We start from the raw sequence: 20481 nt of genomic DNA on the forward strand, positions 1-20481 counted from the left end.
TAAAATAAAAATCCAATTGAAAAAAAATAAGAAAATATTATCATTCATGATATGTAGTCTACCATTTGAGCTTCTAAATTACTTTACTACTTTGAAGCTTCTAAAATTAGCTGATCCTATTCTCATATGTAATGGGATAAGAGGAAGGTAGGGTAATAGGCTGCCCCAACGTCAGGTTGCGAGCAGCTTCCGTAAAAGACCTCCGACAGTCAGAATTATGAATTGTCCACCGTGAGACTCGATCCCACGACTACAAGCTTTTGAAGCTTCTAAAGTGAACCTTTATCAATTTTTTAACTAAAACCTGAAGAATACATACTTAACCATTTGCCATAATTTTCTCTTTTCAAGCTCAACAGCCTATTCATCTTACATTATTTTCGCTTCTCATTTTGTTAAGAAAAAAAAAATATCCGATACATATTTGGACATAAATACAGGATTATAATCCTCTGAATATATAGAAATTTATACCCGTTTCGAATAAAACGCTCACTTCGCATCCGTGTATCGTAGTTGTCCGAAACATCTCCTGAACCTGTTGTTTTTGGATGGCCAAGCATACTCAGATACTTGAATTTAAGGTAAATTTGAATGTTGCAACTTCGGATTTCGATGCAGAAGCTATATAATCGATGGTTTAAAAGGCAAATCACGATCGACAACAAATCGGGAGTGGAAGAAGAATGTCATCATTCACTTGGACGCCAAAAGCCCTTCTTGCACACAAGAAATTGGCCTTGGTAAAGAGTTGTCGACCAGTGAAGTGATCGGAGTATCGGATTGAGCTGCTTAATCGTTTCCATGGTGTCTTGGACCAAAAGATATCCACCGGGTCTCACTATACGATCAATTTCCACAGCTACATCGATTATGTCACATCTGAGGCAAAATGTCCAACAACCATTCAGCCATAAATCGAATAACTTCAAAATTATATGTAAAATTTAGATCAGTTGTGCTCAAGTGTTTATTTCAACAGCGTACCTATCTTTTAGGTTTTTGAAGAGAAAGCTTGAATGCAGTAGATCGTATGTTCGAGGGTAAGTATTGAAAGACTCACACCAGTCGTGATAGACTCCGATCAACCCCCTTTCGAAAATAATGGACAAGGTATCTTGTGCATGAATTGGTACAACATTCATCACCCAGAGAGGTTGCTCATTAAGCGCCGCTGCAAATCTGCAAACAAGAATTTCAACATGAGTGTTGTGAGAACTCTTACAAGAGTAAATTCAACTTGATACATCTGTTCAATGTTTTCCTTTCACATAAAAAAGAATTAAAAAGTTGTTAAATTTGTTACCCTCCATAACCAGCATTCATATCCATCACATTTCTTATCCGTGCCAGGTTTATAGCCAGTCCATCAAGATACACATCCGATACAAGTGCCGCCCAATGTTTGGTGTCCTCGTTGAATATATCTTCAGCATCAGGTTCAGATGGAAGGCTTGGAGGCTTACTGCTAAGCCTCTGGGGCCATGGTGTGGACCATCTGAGCAAATTACCCACGCTGTTGACTGGAAGATGCGAAATACAATGACTGAGAGGCTCATACCTGTCACAATCAATAGACAAAATTAGAATTAATTTCAACGGAAAGAAGCTAAAACAATATATGTGGATATTATTTTAAGACAACTCTCCAGTATAAATTGCTTCAGTCTAAACATAGGAAGTGGAAGATAAAATATTAAACCTGTGCATATATGGATAATACTATCGAAAGCTTACCAGGACACATTATGTTTGGTTTTCTGTTCACACAAGGTTGGAAGTTTTTCTTTGCGCTGTTTGTAACAAGAATACGAGGAAGGCTTTTGATATATTACGAGCCCAACTCCAGTTGAATCAACAGTTTTAGCCACAATCTTCCAGCATATGGCTGTTGTCAAAGCCACCATTGCTGAAATAAATACAGAATATTGAACAGCTTAGCACATGTAGATTCTAAAAATGGGCAAACAAAAATAAATGACGAACAAGGAAAATCTGAAGGGAGAACAATTTTGTATCTCCCCATGAAAGTAAGAGTGGTAATCTCACAGTTCCAAACTTTACGATCTCTCTCATCATCTCGATATACTGGTGTGGCAGACCATATAAAATATCCTCCTGGCTTGAGAATCCTGTTCAGCTCCAATAATGGTTTCCCACCTGAATTTTGCATTCCAAAACAGGAAAAGTGTCAATAATTCTATGACATGCGAAGAAAGGAAAGCTGGAACAAGGAAAATAAATATAACAATATGGTCAAACATATGCTGATAGGAATTGATAAAAGAGATCATACCATCCCCATCCCAGTGAACTCTGCAGCGGGCACAATGTATTAAATCATATGTATTGTCCGGGAATGTCAGCTTTTGTGTACCGATGACAGAGAGTATAGCAGGAATTCCCCTCTCTAGAGCAAACTGTATCTGAGCTTCGTGTTCATCCTTAGGGGCAAATGACATGGTGATTACATCTTTGTCGAGCAAATAACCACCAAAGCTAGCAACACCACAGCCAACATCTAAAATAACCCTAATATTCTTCCCCCATTTAATAGCTGGGAAAGTCTGGAAGGAAAAACAAACCATTAGAGAGAGAAGAGAGAGAGAGAGAGAGAGAGAGAGAGAGAGAGAGAGAAGAAGGCTCAAAAGGAACTGAATAAAAGTGTTCGGGTATACTGTTCAGCCAAGAGCAGAGAACAAATCAGCAATCAAATGTTAACTTGTAAAAGGATTGGAAAAATCCAGTACATACCTTATGTATGAAATCGATATAGCTATGAACACCATTCTTAAATTGAGTACCACCGCCAGGGAAAACAAAATAATGACCAGATTTACGCACCCAGTTCTGTTCCTTCTTGTATTCTACAAGCTTAGGATGAGGAACATTACTATACCAAATCTACAAAGAGCACGAATATGTTATATAAGCCACATATTCAGCAAGTAAAACAGCATTAGAAATGTTTAGGCATGAGGAACTTCTTTCGTACAACAACTTTTAGCACCTAGCTTCTCCCATCCCAGATGAATATCGGACTTCAATTCTTTGTATTTGACTCCACACACATAATAGGCTATGTTAGTCGAACTTGATTGTGACTGTTGAATATGTGTATGCGCCCTAAATGAAAAGGTTCATTTTCTTCCAAGTATATATATATGTGTGTGTGTGTGTGTGTGTGTCGGACATTGATACTTCAAGAAAAAATTGAACTTGGGAATAATATAGAAATAGTAGAAATTCGGCATACTTAATATTAAAGAAACAAAATGTTCAAAATCACCATCACCAAAAACTATAATAATATTTTCTAGAAAGAAGTTCACTAAAGTTTAAGAATTGTATCATTAAAATTTTCAGTTTTATAGATCACTTTTGGCACTAAAATTACGGGACTACAATCTAAATAACAACACGAACAAAAAAAACAAATATCTTACCAAAAAATATAAAAGCTGAAGCTCACCATTTCCCTACTTTTGGGCCAATGAACCGGGACCTTATAACCAATCGGCAAAGGCACCAAGCATCTCGGACTCGGATCCGGACAATGCCTCTCCCTATGCTCCATCCTCCGCCTCGATCGCAATTCCTTGATCGCTTGCCAATTATCCAAACACGGTATATAATCCACCGCCAGCGCACCTAATTTACAGTTCTCCCATTTTATATCCAAACTCACATTCAAGTCCACGTCGCCAGCTGCCATGGCAGTCGTTTTCGAAAAAGCGGCATCGTCCGTCTGCGATGAGACCGAGGCTGCGACGTTGGGGGATCGCGGCGGCGGAGGTTGAGAAGTGGTGACGTGGAAGTCGGTGGAGACGAGGAGTGAAGTGAGAGGGGAAGAGAAAGAGGAGGAGTTGGATAAGAGGAGGACTGCGAAGGAAATGAGGAGAAAGGTAAAAGCGAAAATGAAAGGAAATTTTCGTTCTTTGACGATGTTTTGAACGGAGATCGCCATGTTAGCGTTCTCTTCTTGGATCGGAGGGCAACAGCAGAGAGTTAAAAAAGAGTAAAATCAGCTGCGGGAGTTGAAGTTCATCAAGGAATTAGAAACGTTATCATCGGAATGAATGGAAAAGAAAACGTGAAAACTTTTAGCTAAGATTTTTAGGGTAAACTACAAATTGGTCACTAACACTTGAGTAAGTTTTCGTTTTTTTCCAATAAATTTTAAAAGTAACAAATCGATCGTTAATTTTATCTATTTGTAACAGAATGATCACTAACGTTATCGATTTGTAACAAAATGATCACTCTACCGTCGTATCCATTAAATTGATAACGTGATAATGTTAAAAAAAAATGTTAATATTTCTATTGAGTCAATCAAGAGGATGAAATAACCAAGAGGGGTTGAATTGATAATTAAAATTTTTGGTGGAAGCTTGAAAGAAAAATAGGAAATTGAACACAAAAATTTCAAAGTGATTCGACTTTCTAAATCAAAGTATACATCCACTACCTTATCTATCCACACTAAGGGTTTTCAAAAATTCACTAATTTGTATTAACCTTTGAGGACAAGGTGTAACCTTACAACTCTCTCAAGAATTATACCCCAAATTCTTGAGAACACTCTCTCAAAGAGAAAACTACAAATTTTCAAACTTTGAAAAACCTCACAAGAAAATTTTTTGCACAATTTCAGAACAAATGAGTACGGTGGTATTCTTTGAAAGCGAAAAGAATATTGAAAAATGTTGACTTGATTTTGGCTCAATGTGATTGCTTTGGCTTTCTTTTTTTATTTCTTCTCTTCACATATGACTTGAAATCTTGTTTTTATATCATCTCATTCAATTCTAGCAAAAAAACCTATTTTTTTTCAAAACCACAAAGGGAGTATCAGTACTTTCATCCAGAGTATCGGTACTAAATGAGCAGTATCGATACTGTTCTTGCAATATCAGTACTGTAGGGTTTAAAATCAAATTTTGACTCGATTAAAGTTCGAAACTCTTTGTAAAATTGTGTTTGAAAATTATTTACAGTATATGACTTTAATTTTTCAAAAGAGTAAGGAGTAAAAATTGAGTTTTTGACCTTGAAAAGAATTTCAATATTAGAACGATTTAATCGAATATAAGCTTGAAAATCAATTCAAAAATAATCTTAAAATTTCTTTAAAAATATACATTTTTGGTATATCAAAATACAAAGCATGGTTCAACAATTTCATTTTACCCCTAAACTACTGCTAAAACATCAAATAGGTTCTTGAAAAGTGACTTTATATCTAATTTACCCTAAAAGCTTTCTAATTTTCATTTTTTTTCAAACATCCCACCACCTCCATTATATTTGAACCACATTCCTTACGAAATGAAAAACACACTTAAACAATTAAGAGTAGTTTCCTTGGTATTTTTTTCGACCAAACTTAAACAAAACATCTATATTTAGACAATAAATTGCCTTCTTTTTTGTTGCAAAAAAAGAGTGAATCATTCCGTTATTTTTTTTATTTTATTATATATTTTAGATAACTAGTAATTCATGAACCAAAAATCAAATGCTAAAGAGAGAATAGAGTACACCAATAAGCACTCTATTCCAATGCAACACTGCAAGATAGGAACAAAAACACTGAGTTCCGAAGATTGGTATTACAGCTAAAGATAGTTTTAGACTTTTAGATTTTTTTTAAGTATGGTTGTAACAAATAGTAAGAGAAGTGTTCCTAATTGTTTAAGTGTGTTTTTCGTTGTGTGAGGAGCGTGATTCAAATATAGTGAAGGCAATAAGGTGTTTGGAAAAAAATGTAAATTAAAAAACTTTTTAAGATAAATTAGTTATAAAATCATTATCTAACCTAATATTTTAATCTTTATAATTCAATTGCACTATTTTTTATGCATTCAGAATAAAATTTAAAATTTAATGATTTGAAAAATATAAAGGCCAAAATGGGATAAAGGGACTAGATCCTCAATATAAACATGATACAATGATTAAAAACATAATTTGGCCAAAACTGTTAAGTGTGAGACAGTCGCTCTAAGCTTGATCGGATCCAAGCAAACCTACTTTTAAAAAGTTCTACTGAAGAATATTAAAATAACATTTGATAATTACATATTATTATGATCAAAATTTTCAAATTATTTTAGTTCGACCAAGCCTATCAACTCACATTTATTTCGGTATATGTACAATTTCTTTTAATTAAGTTAAGGTAATTACAAAGTAATATATATTCTAAATACTCTAATCATTTAACAATAAACGTTCAATCACCCTACTGCAATCGTTAGTGCTCGAACCCGTAACATTTAAAAACAACGATTCTACTAAAGTAAGTCAATTCGTGCGAGTGTACATGCATTTTTATCTCTCAATGAACAAACCATTTATCATTTATGTGACATTTAGGGACTGTTTGATAAAATAAAATGATTAACCGCTGAATGATTCAATAACCTGAATGATTCAAAGGCTCTGTGTAAATTGACTCTGAAAATGACATATTGTTTAATCATGATTCTGAATATACAATCTAAATTATGAATATTTTCATTTTTACCTTTATAATGATTTATTATATTATAAGATATGATTGTTAATAAGACAACATGTGAAAAATATGTATTATGGTAAAATACTGGATGCTTAATGATTCAGAATGTACTTTAATGCTGAATCATTCAGCAGTGTTTTGCTATTCCATTCAGCATAATCTTCATTCAGAGATGAGAATCAAACACGCTGAATGCTAAACAGTTCAACATTTAACGCTGAACGATTCCATTTAGCAGTAAACAAACAGCCCCTTAGTTACACTTGAGTTAATAAATATTAATCTTATAATCATTTATTGAAATTTTAATATTTATAATACAAAAGTATAAATAAAAACTCGAATTTAATGAACTAAAATATTATTATTGAAACTCCATAAATAAAGTGAATTAATATAAATCTTAACATATTTATATACTATCAAATATATTTATTCATGAGAAGCAAGTCTACAGTTCGACTCTGTGGCACGATGTATCATCGTTTCCCCACCCGAATAGCCAACGGAACAGTTGCGATAACTTACCGGTTTCAGGCTTTGGCTGAGGCTGGTCGAGATTGGCATTGCAAAGGGTATCGTAGTCGTGCTTTAAATGGGGTTGGACAATTTTATCCTGGAAACGAAACTCACACCTGTTAGGAGAAAGTAGTTTTGTTTATAATTGTAGAAGATGGATGTATGGTTATGGTACCTTGAAAACTTGAAATGGACAGAAGTCGGTGCCGCCACAACCCTATTGATGAGATAAAGAAGAATCAGTGACAAGAAATGCGAAAGTAGGTAAGAGACGGAAATAAAATCGCCTTTTGCTTACGGGCATCGGGATGGGATGCTCGTTGTGTAGAACATGCACAAAGTATTTGCTTGAAGAATTAGCCGGACAGTTATATAAGACCAGCATATTGTTCCCAGCGAAAGGTGCCACAGTGCTGCCTCTCCACTTTCTCTTTTGGGGAGGCTTAAGAGGGAAATCCAAAGGTTCCTCCTTTTGTATCCTTTCGAAATCTGCAATTTCCAGATAAGGCCAAACTATCAGAATATAGTAAAAACCTTTACACAGATGCACATACTCTCGCTTGATGCAACAATGTAAGGATGAGAACACAGACCAGATCCTTCGAGGAAAAGCCCGAGCAAGCATGTAAAAGGAACCACAGTTTCTGCGTGTGCAAAACGAAGTCTTGCCTTCTCATAACTGCCAGGTACTTGGTTACCTGCACATGAGGAAAATATTGGAAGTCGAGATTGAAAACGAGCCAATAAAGCAGCCTTTTGTCTTGTATATTAGTAAGAAATAATCACGAGAAAATGTCTAATCTACTTTAGTTCAGCAATTTCTCAAGGAACGATCCTAATGCTCGTGATTTCCCCCTATTTTATTTTCTAGATTATAGAATAAAAATTAGAAAGGAAAAGTTAGAGATAGAAGAGGTCAATTAATTATGCAATACATATGCTCACATGGTATAACATAATAGTTGAAAATGTGAATTTTCAGCCTTTGCAATAACAAGAGAGAACAGCATCACAGTAAGACAAAGTGAGAGAAATTCATAGCCAATTAAAGAATGGTCATACATTGCTTACTTCTTGACATATAAAGACTGTACAATCACAAGTTAATACCAAAATTACCTTCTTTAGCGTTGATAGCTTCGTCCATGGATTGCACAACATCCTTAAGCAAGGGCACTCCCATTCTATAATTTAATGATTTACCGTAACCCTTAACTATGAACATTTGTAAATCATCCATCCACTCCAGCAAAGCAACCTAAACATTTAGACAGCTTTTGAAGGTAAAATCCCCACATGGGAGAGAACAAGATTAACCAAACGTATTTCTGAATTAGCATGACAAATATAAGGATAAATGATAGACTTCCATCAGACTAAGGATCTTGTTTCAGCTTTCCTGAATATTTACTTAGGCAACAAATACAGTTATCTAAACAAACATGATGCCTATCTTAATGAAGTCATAATCTCAATGTATTCATGGATGTGGAGATCAGCAAATGGATATTTAAGTTTAGGCTGCAACTTATATTGACTACATTTAGAGATGGTGTATGCGTCTAGCATACAATAACAGCATCATTATTTTTGACAGAATGCCTATATTCTGGAGAAATGGTTATGGCCCTTCATATAAGGGTATTTTGAATCTGAAAAGTGAAGAGGTATGCAAACAAACTATCCCCAACCTTTTAAATGAACAGATCCTACTCCAACAAAGCTGTTTATTTTCAAAAAGCATAATGGAGAATGAAATACCTCAGCGGGACTGAAAAGACTGCAAGCTTGATCGGTCATATCCAACAAGGATGCTTCCTACCACATTGAAAATCAAAGACCAAAAAATTGAAATGATCAAATATTCGAGCTTCCTGATGTCTAACAGGGCATGAACTACAAATTTAAATGAAAAGAAAATGAGTACCTGTTTACACAGAAACCAGAGAGAGGATATATCTTGTCTTGTAAAATTGAACTCATACCGCTTGAGTAGTGAAGAGGTAATCTCAGTAAGGATAGGTTCTTTCAGCTTATCAAAAGCAGGCTCTTGTTTTTTCCTAACATTCTGCACCCGTATATTCAGTTTAAATAAGCAAATAAAAATGGAAATCAATTAAATTACAGAAAAAAAAATGAATCATCATTCAAAAGTTGATGGTTATATAAGACTGAAAGATAGAGCAGTTGATTATGTGTAAAATGTAAAAAACGATTAGGAACAACAAAATGACTGCTTAACCAACTTAAAGTCTCAGATAATTTTCTTACATTATAGCAATATGGAAAAAAAAAATAGAAATACATAAATGTAGAAACTATGATTGTCTCGGTGCTTAAATAATAAGGGTGAGACATCCTCCATACCTTGTAGGTTTGACAACAATCAAAAAACCTTAGGACTGTGTCACTTGCTCGACTTTCACTTGTAACAGCAAAAGCTCGTTGACGACCTGGACCTAGACTTCCTTTGCCACTAAATAACCCCATGCCAAATGCGACTGCACTTGCAGAAGCCCGAGGAACCTTTCCCACAAATTAAGAAGGAAATTCTAATTAAATATATAAACAAAAAAAATAAAGAATAAAAAAAATAAAGATTAAGGCCATCTTCAGAGATGGGGAAAAAAGTAGGCGTGGAGTAACATCCAAATGTTACACCAGAATTCCAAATCAGAAAAAAAAATTGGATGGAATCAAGATGAAAAAATTATTAAAAAAGCATTTGTATAAAGGTACATAAAATTTCAAACAAAGAACTCACTTGAGTAGTCTTAATGGGATACACATCAGGTTGGTACTCCTCATTAAATAAATCAGGAAATCTTTCCCTAACACTGATGCCAAGCTGATACATTTCCTCTTCTCCTTTGATATCCAACTCTCCACCTTTCAGTTTTCCTTTCCAAGGAGACTCCCATTTATGAAACCATGCAGGGACCTTTTGTAAGGACAAATTCCTCTCTTTGGCATTTTTTATAATTTCCTTTATATGAGAAGCCAAATTTTCCAACTCTCTCATCCGCTTCTTAGTAGGAGAACGTGTTCCATGCCTTGCCTAAAAAAATTTAAATCTCGATTAATTTTACTTTTTGCTCCTAATCCCATGATAGCAGAGTTTAAGCATTCGACAAGTAACAAACAACCATGTTAGAAATCTCAAGAAAACGGTGAGTCTCAAAAGGCAGTCCAATGAATAACAAGCAATCTCAAACAGTTGCTACTATGTTTTGCACAATATAACATCAGTCAATTCAACAGAAAAGCTTAAAGATGGCCAATAAAGCTAGAATTCTCAACATTGCACAACACTTATCCAAAATTTCGCGTATCGGTTCAATGAGGGCATATTATTAAAGAATAATTATTCTAAATTTTATAAAAAGACAGTCGCAATCTTGACAAACTTTATCCAACTATAAAATCCAAATACCGAATCTACATCTACTTTATAAGAACTCCATATCAACATCAATTCTAGCTATCACGAAGAATTAGAAATTCAAATTTCAAGAAAACAGAAAAAATTACCACGAGATTTAAGTGTATAGGAGTACATCCATTAGGGATGTCAGACGGTATAAACAAATCGTCAACAATATCTTTCACGGCACCATATCTGCTCCCAAAAAAAACAATTACAAAAGAAATACTCAAAATAATAATAAAGATCATGAAATTACGACTCAAGGAGAGAGACCTGGTTACAGTAGAGAGATGTCGACGAACATCGAAATCTCCATCAGCTTTTGAATTTGAAAATAACCTTAAAAACAGCAACAAAACAACTGCCAAGTCTGCCATGGCTAATTTTATTCAGCGACCTTTGTTTGAAAAATTATCTGGAGAGAACTAGAGGGGTTTAAACTTAACTGAAAAGGAAAGCTATGGGTTCGAACTTCGAACCGACACTTATAATTCCATGCGGATCGTGTACTGTAGTTACGTGGTATGAGTTGTTTCTACACGTTGATCTAGAGTACATTTGGATTAAAAATTAGTTCCATATTTTCGACGGTGTTGATTAAGATCTCTATCTAAACTGGCACATATGCGTTCCTTTACTTGTCATTTTACAGCAAATTTTACAGTTTACACGTGGAAAACTTACCTTTTTCTGTATAAAGCTTTAAGGCGCCACGTGTTTTAAAATTTTGAGTAAATTATACGTTTACTTACTAAATTTTACTTTATCTCTTATTTTATTCGATATATTTTTAATTTTTTTAATTTACTCACTAAATTTTAGACATTAAACTTTTTTTTATCAGACAGCCATTAAAAGTGTAATAGTATAACGTGGATAAATTAAATTATTTTAACCATTAAATTTCATATCAAAAAAGCAATTAAATTAAATTATTTTTTAAGTTTTTTTTCATTCCCCTTTTCTTTCTTCCTCTAAACTCATTTCTTCTCTTAGTCACTTTTCTATTCCTGTGATCTACTCTCTTCCTACCTCAAAAATGAAGACCAAGAGTTCGATCTTCTTGGCCACTTTCTGGGTCCGATGACAGTCATCGAAGATGAAGGTATTTTTGGCCCTTCTGTCAGGCATGGTGACTATCTTGTTCTTGAGAATGGTTGAAGAAGATCACAACAACCTTTTTGTTGTTGCCGAGGTGGTTCACGCCTTAGGTACTTGTGTCCTTATTTACAAGCAACCAAAGAGAAGTATTTTGGCAATTATTCACCATGGGTAAGGTTCACGGATCTGTAGATGAAGAAGGCAAGAAGCTTCAATGAAATTTAAGTTTTTGTTTTCTTTTGATATTGATTTTGTGGTGCCTATTTTTTTGATTTTTGGACTTTCATTTTGTTTGCTAGAGATTCTGTGAATTTGTTATCAATTATCTAAATTTTTGGTTTATTATGGATTAAAGTTTCAAATCGCGGTCGTATTTTCGGTTATTTTGATTTTACCATGATTGCGGTCATCGAAGGTACTATTACGGCCGTCGTGAATACTATTACAGCCGTCGTGGGTAACTCGGACCGATTCCATCAATCTTTCTAACACATCATTTCCTTTCCGGTTACCCTTCGACTATCGTCGTTATACCTCTTCACCCCAATTTTACTCCCATCGTTCTATCAACATCTAATAAAACACTAATTTTACCTTATTAATGAATCTAACCACAACTTTAATCCCATCTTTAATTTACGCCGATTGATTTGTTGAGGTTGGAAAGTGAGGGATAAGTGCGGTTGAGATGGGTTTTAGGAGAGGTTTTTTGAAGATGAGAAAGGGAGATGAGAGGATAAAACAGATGGAGTTTAGATTAAAATGAAAGAAGAAGAAGAAAGTTTTGGCATTGACGATAGATTTGAATGAGGTTGAAGAGAGCATTGTTAGAGGAAAAGAAAGGTTGAATTCTTGTAGAGAGGAGTGAAAAAAATGGAGGCTAACTTTATTATTTATTAAGAATCTGATGTGGCATATATGATATGACCTTTTTAATATTAAATAATTTCACTTCATCCAGCTGTTATTTGAGTAAAGTTGGAGTTACAAAAAAAATTCGTCTAAAATTTAATGAGTAAATTGAAAAAAATAAAATATGGTAAGTAAAATAGGAGAAAGAGTAAAGTTCAATGAGTAAGTGTGTAATTTATCCTAAAATTTTATATGTTTTTATAAGGTAAGTTACACAATAGATCACTGAATTTTAGTAGATGTATTATTTATATCATTAAACTTTTAATTGTTCCAATAATAACACTAAATTGTAATTTTAGCTTCAATCATATCATTACATCATTAAAATCCAAATGACGTGATAACATGGACAAAATATTATTATTTTTTTTGTGATTTTTTATACTTAAAACAACATCATTTTAGACATTGAATTCCAACGGTCTATTAATTTTGTCACTTAATTTTTAAACAATTTTATTTTAAGCATTGTATTTTTTATAGTCGTAGGCAATGAAATTCCATCAATCGCCGATAATTATTTTGTAATAAGATTAATATCAAAATGTTCACATATTATTCCTTGTTCTTCTCTTATAATTGATTTTTCACGAAACTCATTCAAAATGATTTTTTTTGCCCAATCATCACAATGAAAAAATTATTTATCCTCGTCATGATTGAAGTTAAAATTAAAATTTAATATTATAATTAGAGCAATTATACAATTAATAAATTATTTGTAGATTTAAAAATTTTATATCTCATTGAATTAATTTTTTAATTGGATAAATGTTTTAATTTTATATATATTTATGGAACACATATCATCATTATAAATTTATTTTTAGTATATATATATTACAATATTAAAATACTATTCTATCATTTGAATTTATATTATTTAATCTATAATAATGTGTTTAAATGATCATTTGTCTTCTCAAAATTATATTTTAATAGAAATATTAAACTGTTAAATATCAAATCAAACTTTTTCAAAAGCACTATTTCTATCTTTTTTTTATTGTATTTCTCAAAAATAATATTTTTCTTTTCTTTTGATGGATTAACTATTAACATTATATTTTTAAAATTTCATAACTGAGATATAATAAAATATCATATATCTCATTTATTTATTAAAAATATTTTAAAATTGCTTTCTATCAAAAAAAATATTTTAAAATTAAATCTATGATGAATGAGAATGTGGGTTTGTTAGATTTGGTCCTTTAGAAGAATGATTCATTTTGGCCCATTAGATTGATATTAAAGTTTTGAGAAGTCCAAGTTTTGCATAGGATTAGGCTATTTTTAGGGTGGGAAAATGGGTTTGAAACCGAAAAAAAACATACTACATTACCACTACCTTTGAGAATGCTATAAGAATAATTTATTGAATATTCTCATTAATTTAGGATAATCCTTTTTTTTACGTCTCGAATTTGAGCATCGATGTTTGTAGGAAGTGGGATAGGATCAGAGTATAAAGATTGTTAAAAAAATGTTATAGAAAAAACTACATACCATATGTTTAGCACAAAGATTGTCAACCTTCTTTAGAGTTAATTGCAAATTAATTCTTAATTTTTTTAATATTTAATTTCATTTATAGTCTATAAATCTAATTTTAAATATCTAGTGTTTTTATGGTGCTAACTAACTCTAAATAACTTCCTTAAGCTTTAAAAGTTTATTTGGGACCAAACTAGAGTGTTTGAGAGGATTCTTGAGTGTTTCTCGAGCTTAAATAAGACATTTTTGGTTTAAGCATCGATATTGGATGAAAAATATCGATACTAAATGAATTAAGATGATTTATAGACATTTTAAAAGGGGAGTATTGATATTACTCTTCTGGTATCTATACTGAGGGTGCCAGTATCGATACTAGGGTAATTTGTGGTGCTTCGAAGTTATTTTTGGTATTGATACTCAAGGGAGTATCAATACTTGACCATGGAGTATCGATACTATATATAGGGTATTGATACTATATATTTTGGATGGTTAAATTCGATTTCGTTAAGGCCCGTAAGAACGAGAGATGGCACGTAATGGGGGAATTTAATCTGAGAGAGGCTTAAAGGGTTAAAAGTGGCTTAAAAGCACTCTTAGAAGTGAATAATGACTAAAATAATCTTAGTGAGTAGAATACTCCTATGTACCCCTAGATTGAAAATGTATCAAGTAATCGCGGACGATTAATCATTATGAAGGATGTGCTGAGAGGGATGAAGAACCATGTGAATAGCGTAATAGAGAAATCGTGTACTACGTGAACGCCGATAAACTGAGTACGTGCAAATCATTCTTCCAATTAAAGGATAAATTAAGAGGAAGTGTGGTGAGAACGACTAGAGTGTTACTACCAAGTAATGAACTTAAGTTGAATGTTAGGCTAGCAAATAATACACCAACTAAGTAGCGGAAACATTAATTTTCTTAAAATCATATATCACTGAGAGAGCTCCTTAGAGACAAAATGACTAAAACACCCTTAAGTGTTAAATGACTATAATATAGTGTTTTAATGAGCTAATAGATGTAAAAGATCAATAAACTCTTGTGGGACGTTTTAGGTGAGAGAACGAGTGAGATAGTATTAAGTGAGGGGATGACTTCACTTGAGTGTGATTGACCTATGCTAGTGAGTAATTAAGCTACCTTAGTTGCCCTGGTGTGACATTGATTGTTGTGTGTGGCCTTCAGGCACCCAGATATGCATGTACGATTTCATTAGTATTGTATTGTGGATATCCTTAATGCTTAAGGACTTTATGAGGATCAGGAGATCATTTAGTAGTTTAGTAGGAATTTTACCGAGGCTTATATGATATTGAGTTCCCTCGTTTAAGATTAGTATTTGATGGTTGTGTAAGACCGGGTACTAATGTTATGTTGTGTGTTGCATTCGAGAGTGTATAGTTGTATAATATTATTGTTAGAGACCCAAATATAAGTATACTCATGGCGAGACCCTTAGCAGAGGACTAAGGAAAGCACGAGACTCTTACTATAGTGATAAAACAGTTGAACCTTAAGTAGGTAGCACTTGATTATGATCGTGCATACACCTATTGCTTGTTACCATATATGCTAACATGCTTATATTTATGAAACTCATAATGTTACTTTAAATTAATGATTATACTATTGAACTTTGTAAGCTCAATATTCGAATATTTTCGTTCGTAGGTTAGTAGCTTGAGCCGTTCTAGGAGCACTATTATACCAGGACTTCCATGATCCATTCCAAAGTATTATATTGTAGCTTTTAGTATTCATGTGTATTCACAGGACCTCAAAAGTTCAAATACTAATTTAAAATGAGTGGGGGTGCGCAGAGATGAACAATGCACAAAACACCAACCCCAACAGTGAGATTACCGATGATAAAAGACAATAAACTTTAATTACGACCGAATCATCACAGATTCTGGAAAAATGAACCAAAATTCATTGTTTACGAAGCTCATTTAATTCACACATGCATCGGTAATTACTCTATCTTAGATGCCGAAGATGTCTGTTTCTTTTTGCTTCCCTGAGTAACTTAATTTTCTCTTTAAATCTTCTCATGTTTTTAAATATTTTTCACAGTATCCAAACAGCAATAAGGGCTTCTTTTTCTCTGCCTCTCTTCTCTAGACTCTAGAGCTCTAGGGTTTTTGGTATAAATGAATAAACGTTTATCATTTTGCATGGTAAGATCGGATAAAAGTGGGGAAGTTCAAAAATATATTTAAGCATTTTAATGCAATCTTATGGTAATATTTATAATGTTTTTAAGCAAAACAAAAGTAATATATTTTTTTACGAATAATAATATTCTAATTCAAATTCTTCCTTAAATTTCATTATCTCTTCTATTACATGCTATAAGATAAAGTTTATTCTTTTAAATAATTATTTAAACAAAAACAAAAACAAGAATTTGAATTAATTTATTTTATTCTCAAAGACGTGAAAAGAAGTTTGGAATCATGTGATGGGTCATTTAATGCAAGAGTGACGAATATTTTAGAATACTGATAAGGTTTCGGGTTTCTTCGAAGCTACATATTTCAATATTATTATTTTTATTAATTTGAAGTAAATATAAAATAATATTTATTTAAAGATAACTCTGAATCATTTGATTTTAAATATTTACACTCTTGATATTAAATATTTACACTCTTGATATTTCTGATGTTGATATCGATATCTCAAAAAATAACAATAATTCTTTTACCATTGAAGTTGTTCGATTCATACCATATCTATTAATCTCTCACATTAGGTTTAAAAAATATCCTAAAATTTTAATGTCAGGGTCTCATTAATTTCCTTGTGGGAAGTTGTGTTCGAGCATCTTCGTTATTTGTAGTTAATTAAAATTTTCTAATTTTCAATCTGATTATATTATTGTTTTATTAGAAAAATCAGAGAAGTTTTACAGTGCGATACCCTTAATATATAATTAAAAAATCGTTACTGGTTTTGTTATTATTTAAATAACAAAATCAGTAAAAAATTAGCTAAAACATTATTATTTCTACCTAAAATATCAATGTTTTTTAATATTTCTGGTAAAGTATCCAATAATAATAAAACCGATAGAAAAAAATAACAAAACCGATAGAAATAATAATATTTCCAGTAATTTTTACCAATTTTATTATTTAAATAATAATAAAATCGATAATAATTTTTTAACTGTATATTAAGACCGTAAAATAGTGTCAGTTTCTTATTATTCTCTGTTCTGTTCATTGATACGGGACTAGTGAGGAACCTAGTGATTCAAGTGCACCTTCTGAAACTTTATATTTTTTATGGTAAATTGACATATTGGTCACTTTGATTTGGATGTTATTCAGTTTTTACTATTAACATTTTAAATTTTATATTTCACTCACTCATATCATCAATTTATTATAATTTAGTTATTTAGTCATTAACTGCTGTTACTTTTCATCTATCTCCTTCATATTGCTGTAATAATTATTTCCACTTCATTCAACATTTGAAGTTATTTAGTTTGAAGCCAACATGATTCGATGAACATTTAGGGGAAGTTAGAACGAGGGAATCAAAGAGTTCTACGTTAGATTTGTAAAATTCGAGATATTTTCGGTGAAACGATCATTAAACTTGTATTATTAAAAAATTAAAAGATGTACAATTTAAAAATTTTAAAGACCAACGATCATCGTCCCGATTTCAATAAAAGAAACTATGATTATATGGGATCACTATTGAGCTTTTTCGAAGAAATTTGATATTAATTTTTAATTAAACTAAAGTTTTGAATATGATAGTTTGAATTAAATTTATACTTAGGGATGGGCAATTAAATTTGATATTAAATTTGAATACTTAGGGATGATTATATCGGGTCGGGTTTAGGGTAAAAAAAATCCAACCCGACCCAACCCCAAAAAAAATATAATTTTACCCTATATATTTAAGGATAATTACAATAATACCCATCTATATATAATTTTTTTCAATTAAGTCACTATTTTTATTGAATAAAAATAATTTTTTATTATTTCGGATCGGGTTTCTATGTCATATATTTGGGTCGGGTCGGGTCGGGTTTCTATGTCATATATTCAGGTCGGGTGGAGGCTCTCTTGTTCTCGGGTAGGGTCGGGTGGACCAAAAACCCGACCCAACCCGACCAATGCCCATCCCTATTTATACTTGCTAAATTAGCTTACTGGGAGTGGATACAACTTAGGGTCTGTTTGTTTGGCTGTAATTGGTTTTCCGGAAAATAAATTACTGGAATTTGAATTGCTGGAATTTGAATTCTGGAAAATGAATTACATTTCTGGAAAACGTTTTCCGGAAAATGTTTTCCGTAAAATGAATTACATTTTTCTGAAAAACATCTGGAAAACATTTTATGATGTTTGAAAGATGTTATTTAAACCTTTTTTTCCACTAGTTGAAGAGTTTTTTAAAAATTATTTATTGCAAATATTAAATACAATAAATAATATTATTTATCATAAAACTTTTTTATTATTAAAAATAATTTATTTATTATTAAATAGTATTTTTATAATTTTATTAACAAAAATATTAATTTTTGTATATTTTAGTGAAATAAAAATATTATAAATTATTTATTAAAGTAATAGTGTTATATTATATTTTAAAAATATTAATTAGTATATTTTAAATATCTTTATTAAAATATTATTTAAATATATAAATAATATTATTCATTATTAAATATATAATTTTTTTATTATATATTATTAAAATAAAAATATCATATCTTATATTATTATAATATAATTTATTATTTTATATAATATTAAAAATATAATATTATATTATTATAAATATTAATAAATTAATAAATAATGTTTTGATGAAAATGATATTAAAATATTTTATTTAATATTAAATTCATAAAATAAAATTATTTTGAGTATTTATTCTTTGAAGTGAAAATTTTAGAAAATAACTTACGGAAAATGAATACGTAAGTCATTTTTCAGAAAACACAAAGGAAATTCTGTTACTAGGAAAATGAATTACGTTCCGGAAAAAGAATTACGTGAAACAACACAGGAAAACATTTTCCGGAAAATGAATTACGTGAAACAAATACGAGAAAATATTTTCCGGATAACAAATTACGTGAAACAAACACGAAAATTCAGGGAAAACCAATTCCGTAATTCCAATTACGGGAAACAATCAGACCCTATAGTGTTCACTGTCTCCCATGGTTTTCTTTCTTCTTTTCTTTTTCAAATAGAGAAAACAATGGGCGGTAATCATCATTTTGTGGTATTTTTAGGGGATAATGACCTTATAATGATTGATTAATGATTTGTAAGAATGGTAAATTTAAGTGTCACAGGCTCAATGACTTGGTCACCCCACCCCCACCAGTCCAATGACCTATTGGGATCAATGCGTTTAGCAACAAAAATCAAGTGGCCGATTCATTGATAACGATTGAGGTATGACTAAGCTCACGAGATTTTAGAGATCATTTATTGAAAAATAAAATCGTGATCCAAATTAAATAAGATATCTTCAACGCTTTGATTTTTTAAATATTTAAATAAAAATATAAAAATTAATTTTAAAAATTCCAGTGTCAAAAAAATATAACTATTTATGGTTGTAAAGTACCAATTGAATTAGGACTCAATCCACAATTTAACTTTATATTTAATTGTTAAATATTATTTTTTGGATAAATCAATTGCTTCATTTATCACAGGAAAAGAGTGTGACAACTGCGACTACAAATCAACCCACACCAATGAAACCACAACCAGGGAACTAGAAAATCCCCAGTTCATGCACAACCTTCTGTTAATATTATCACCCCTATCTATATTTAAACTATACAATTTGACTGTTATCGTATCCTTAATGCATTTCAGGGTTTCAAATCGCAGTATCGGTCGCGTTTCCAAAATCACCATCCAAGCGATGATCACATACTTAGGAATGTAACCTCGAAACCAAACAATTTTATATCAACTCACCTCAGATTTCCTTTCTCTAATACGATCCCAAATCCACCTACTATCAACCAGAGACCAATTGGCCAAAATCTTTTTTGATGTTAAATATTATTATTTAATACATTAATATTGGATTTTTTAACTCTTCAAGTCACCTCAATCCCCTAATATATATCCTTAAATAATATTAAAATAAATAAATTGGATAAATAACTATGAATAAAAATGTTAAAAGAAAATCATTGTTAATATATATATATATATATATCGATATCAATGTTGCGCTGCTGAAAATTTTGTAAACTCAAATTATTAATAAAAAAAAATTCTTTCTCCAATTATATATATTGATGTATACACTGATTTTTAGCGTTGATGTTAAATTTAGGTGGATGGTGATTATTCGTAAGTTAATATAACTAAAGAATATGACTGTCAGATATCAGATTTGACCACGATATATCACGTGGGTTGTCCAGTAACTACATCAAGGGATTGTAGTCGTCTAGAAGATATTTGAC

General features: G+C 31.6%; 2 protein-coding genes across 3 annotated transcripts; both read right to left on the bottom strand.

Moving 5' to 3' along the window:
- Window positions 1-342: 342 nt before the first annotated feature.
- On the bottom strand, window positions 343-19713 carry LOC120151793 (probable methyltransferase PMT23). Its single transcript, XM_039164148.1, has 10 exons — window positions 19709-19713; window positions 12444-12453; window positions 3473-3994; window positions 2755-2904; window positions 2297-2567; window positions 2050-2160; window positions 1738-1909; window positions 1307-1561; window positions 988-1182; window positions 343-882 (listed from the first exon to the last, which is right to left on the bottom strand). The coding sequence occupies exons 3-10, from the start codon at window positions 3965-3967 to the stop codon at window positions 693-695; spliced, it is 1839 nt and encodes a 612-aa protein (XP_039020079.1). The 5' UTR covers window positions 3968-3994; window positions 12444-12453; window positions 19709-19713; the 3' UTR covers window positions 343-692.
- LOC120151795 (multiple inositol polyphosphate phosphatase 1-like) lies at window positions 6962-10906 on the bottom strand. Of its 2 annotated transcripts, XM_039164149.1 has the most exons (11): window positions 10746-10906; window positions 10577-10664; window positions 9810-10103; window positions 9413-9571; window positions 8973-9113; window positions 8807-8863; window positions 8165-8303; window positions 7639-7743; window positions 7344-7534; window positions 7221-7262; window positions 6962-7142 (listed from the first exon to the last, which is right to left on the bottom strand). In XM_039164149.1, exons 1-11 carry the CDS (start codon window positions 10847-10849, stop codon window positions 6978-6980), a joined length of 1485 nt encoding a protein of 494 aa, XP_039020080.1. In that variant the 5' UTR covers window positions 10850-10906; the 3' UTR covers window positions 6962-6977. The 2 variants fall into 2 exon arrangements, with proteins under 2 accessions (XP_039020080.1, XP_039020081.1); XM_039164150.1 differs by lacking the exon at window positions 8807-8863.
- Window positions 19714-20481: the final 768 nt, after the last annotated feature.

This window comes from Hibiscus syriacus, unplaced genomic scaffold (genome assembly GCF_006381635.1).
Source record: "Hibiscus syriacus cultivar Baekdansim isolate YM2019G1 unplaced genomic scaffold, ASM638163v2 tig00111069_pilon, whole genome shotgun sequence".
Lineage (NCBI taxonomy): Eukaryota > Viridiplantae > Streptophyta > Magnoliopsida > Malvales > Malvaceae > Hibiscus > Hibiscus syriacus.

Excerpts from the sequence above, each read along its gene's own strand:
- LOC120151793 (XM_039164148.1), bottom strand. The coding sequence starts at position 3,967 with ATGGCGATCTCCGTTCAAAACATCGTCAAAGAACGAAAATTTCCTTTC. Across the intron at positions 2,568-2,754 it reads ATATCGATTTCATACATAAG|ACTTTCCCAGCTATTAAATG; the intron begins GTATGTACTGGA and ends TTTTCCTTCCAG. Across the intron at positions 2,161-2,296 it reads AGTTCACTGGGATGGGGATG|GTGGGAAACCATTATTGGAG; the intron begins GTATGATCTCTT and ends TGCAAAATTCAG.
- LOC120151795 (XM_039164149.1), bottom strand. The coding sequence starts at position 10,849 with ATGGCAGACTTGGCAGTTGTTTTGTTGCTGTTTTTAAGGTTATTTTCA. Across the intron at positions 10,104-10,576 it reads CTATACACTTAAATCTCGTG|GCAAGGCATGGAACACGTTC; the intron begins GTAATTTTTTCT and ends AAATTTTTTTAG. Across the intron at positions 8,864-8,972 it reads TCTGGTTTCTGTGTAAACAG|GAAGCATCCTTGTTGGATAT; the intron begins GTACTCATTTTC and ends TCAATGTGGTAG.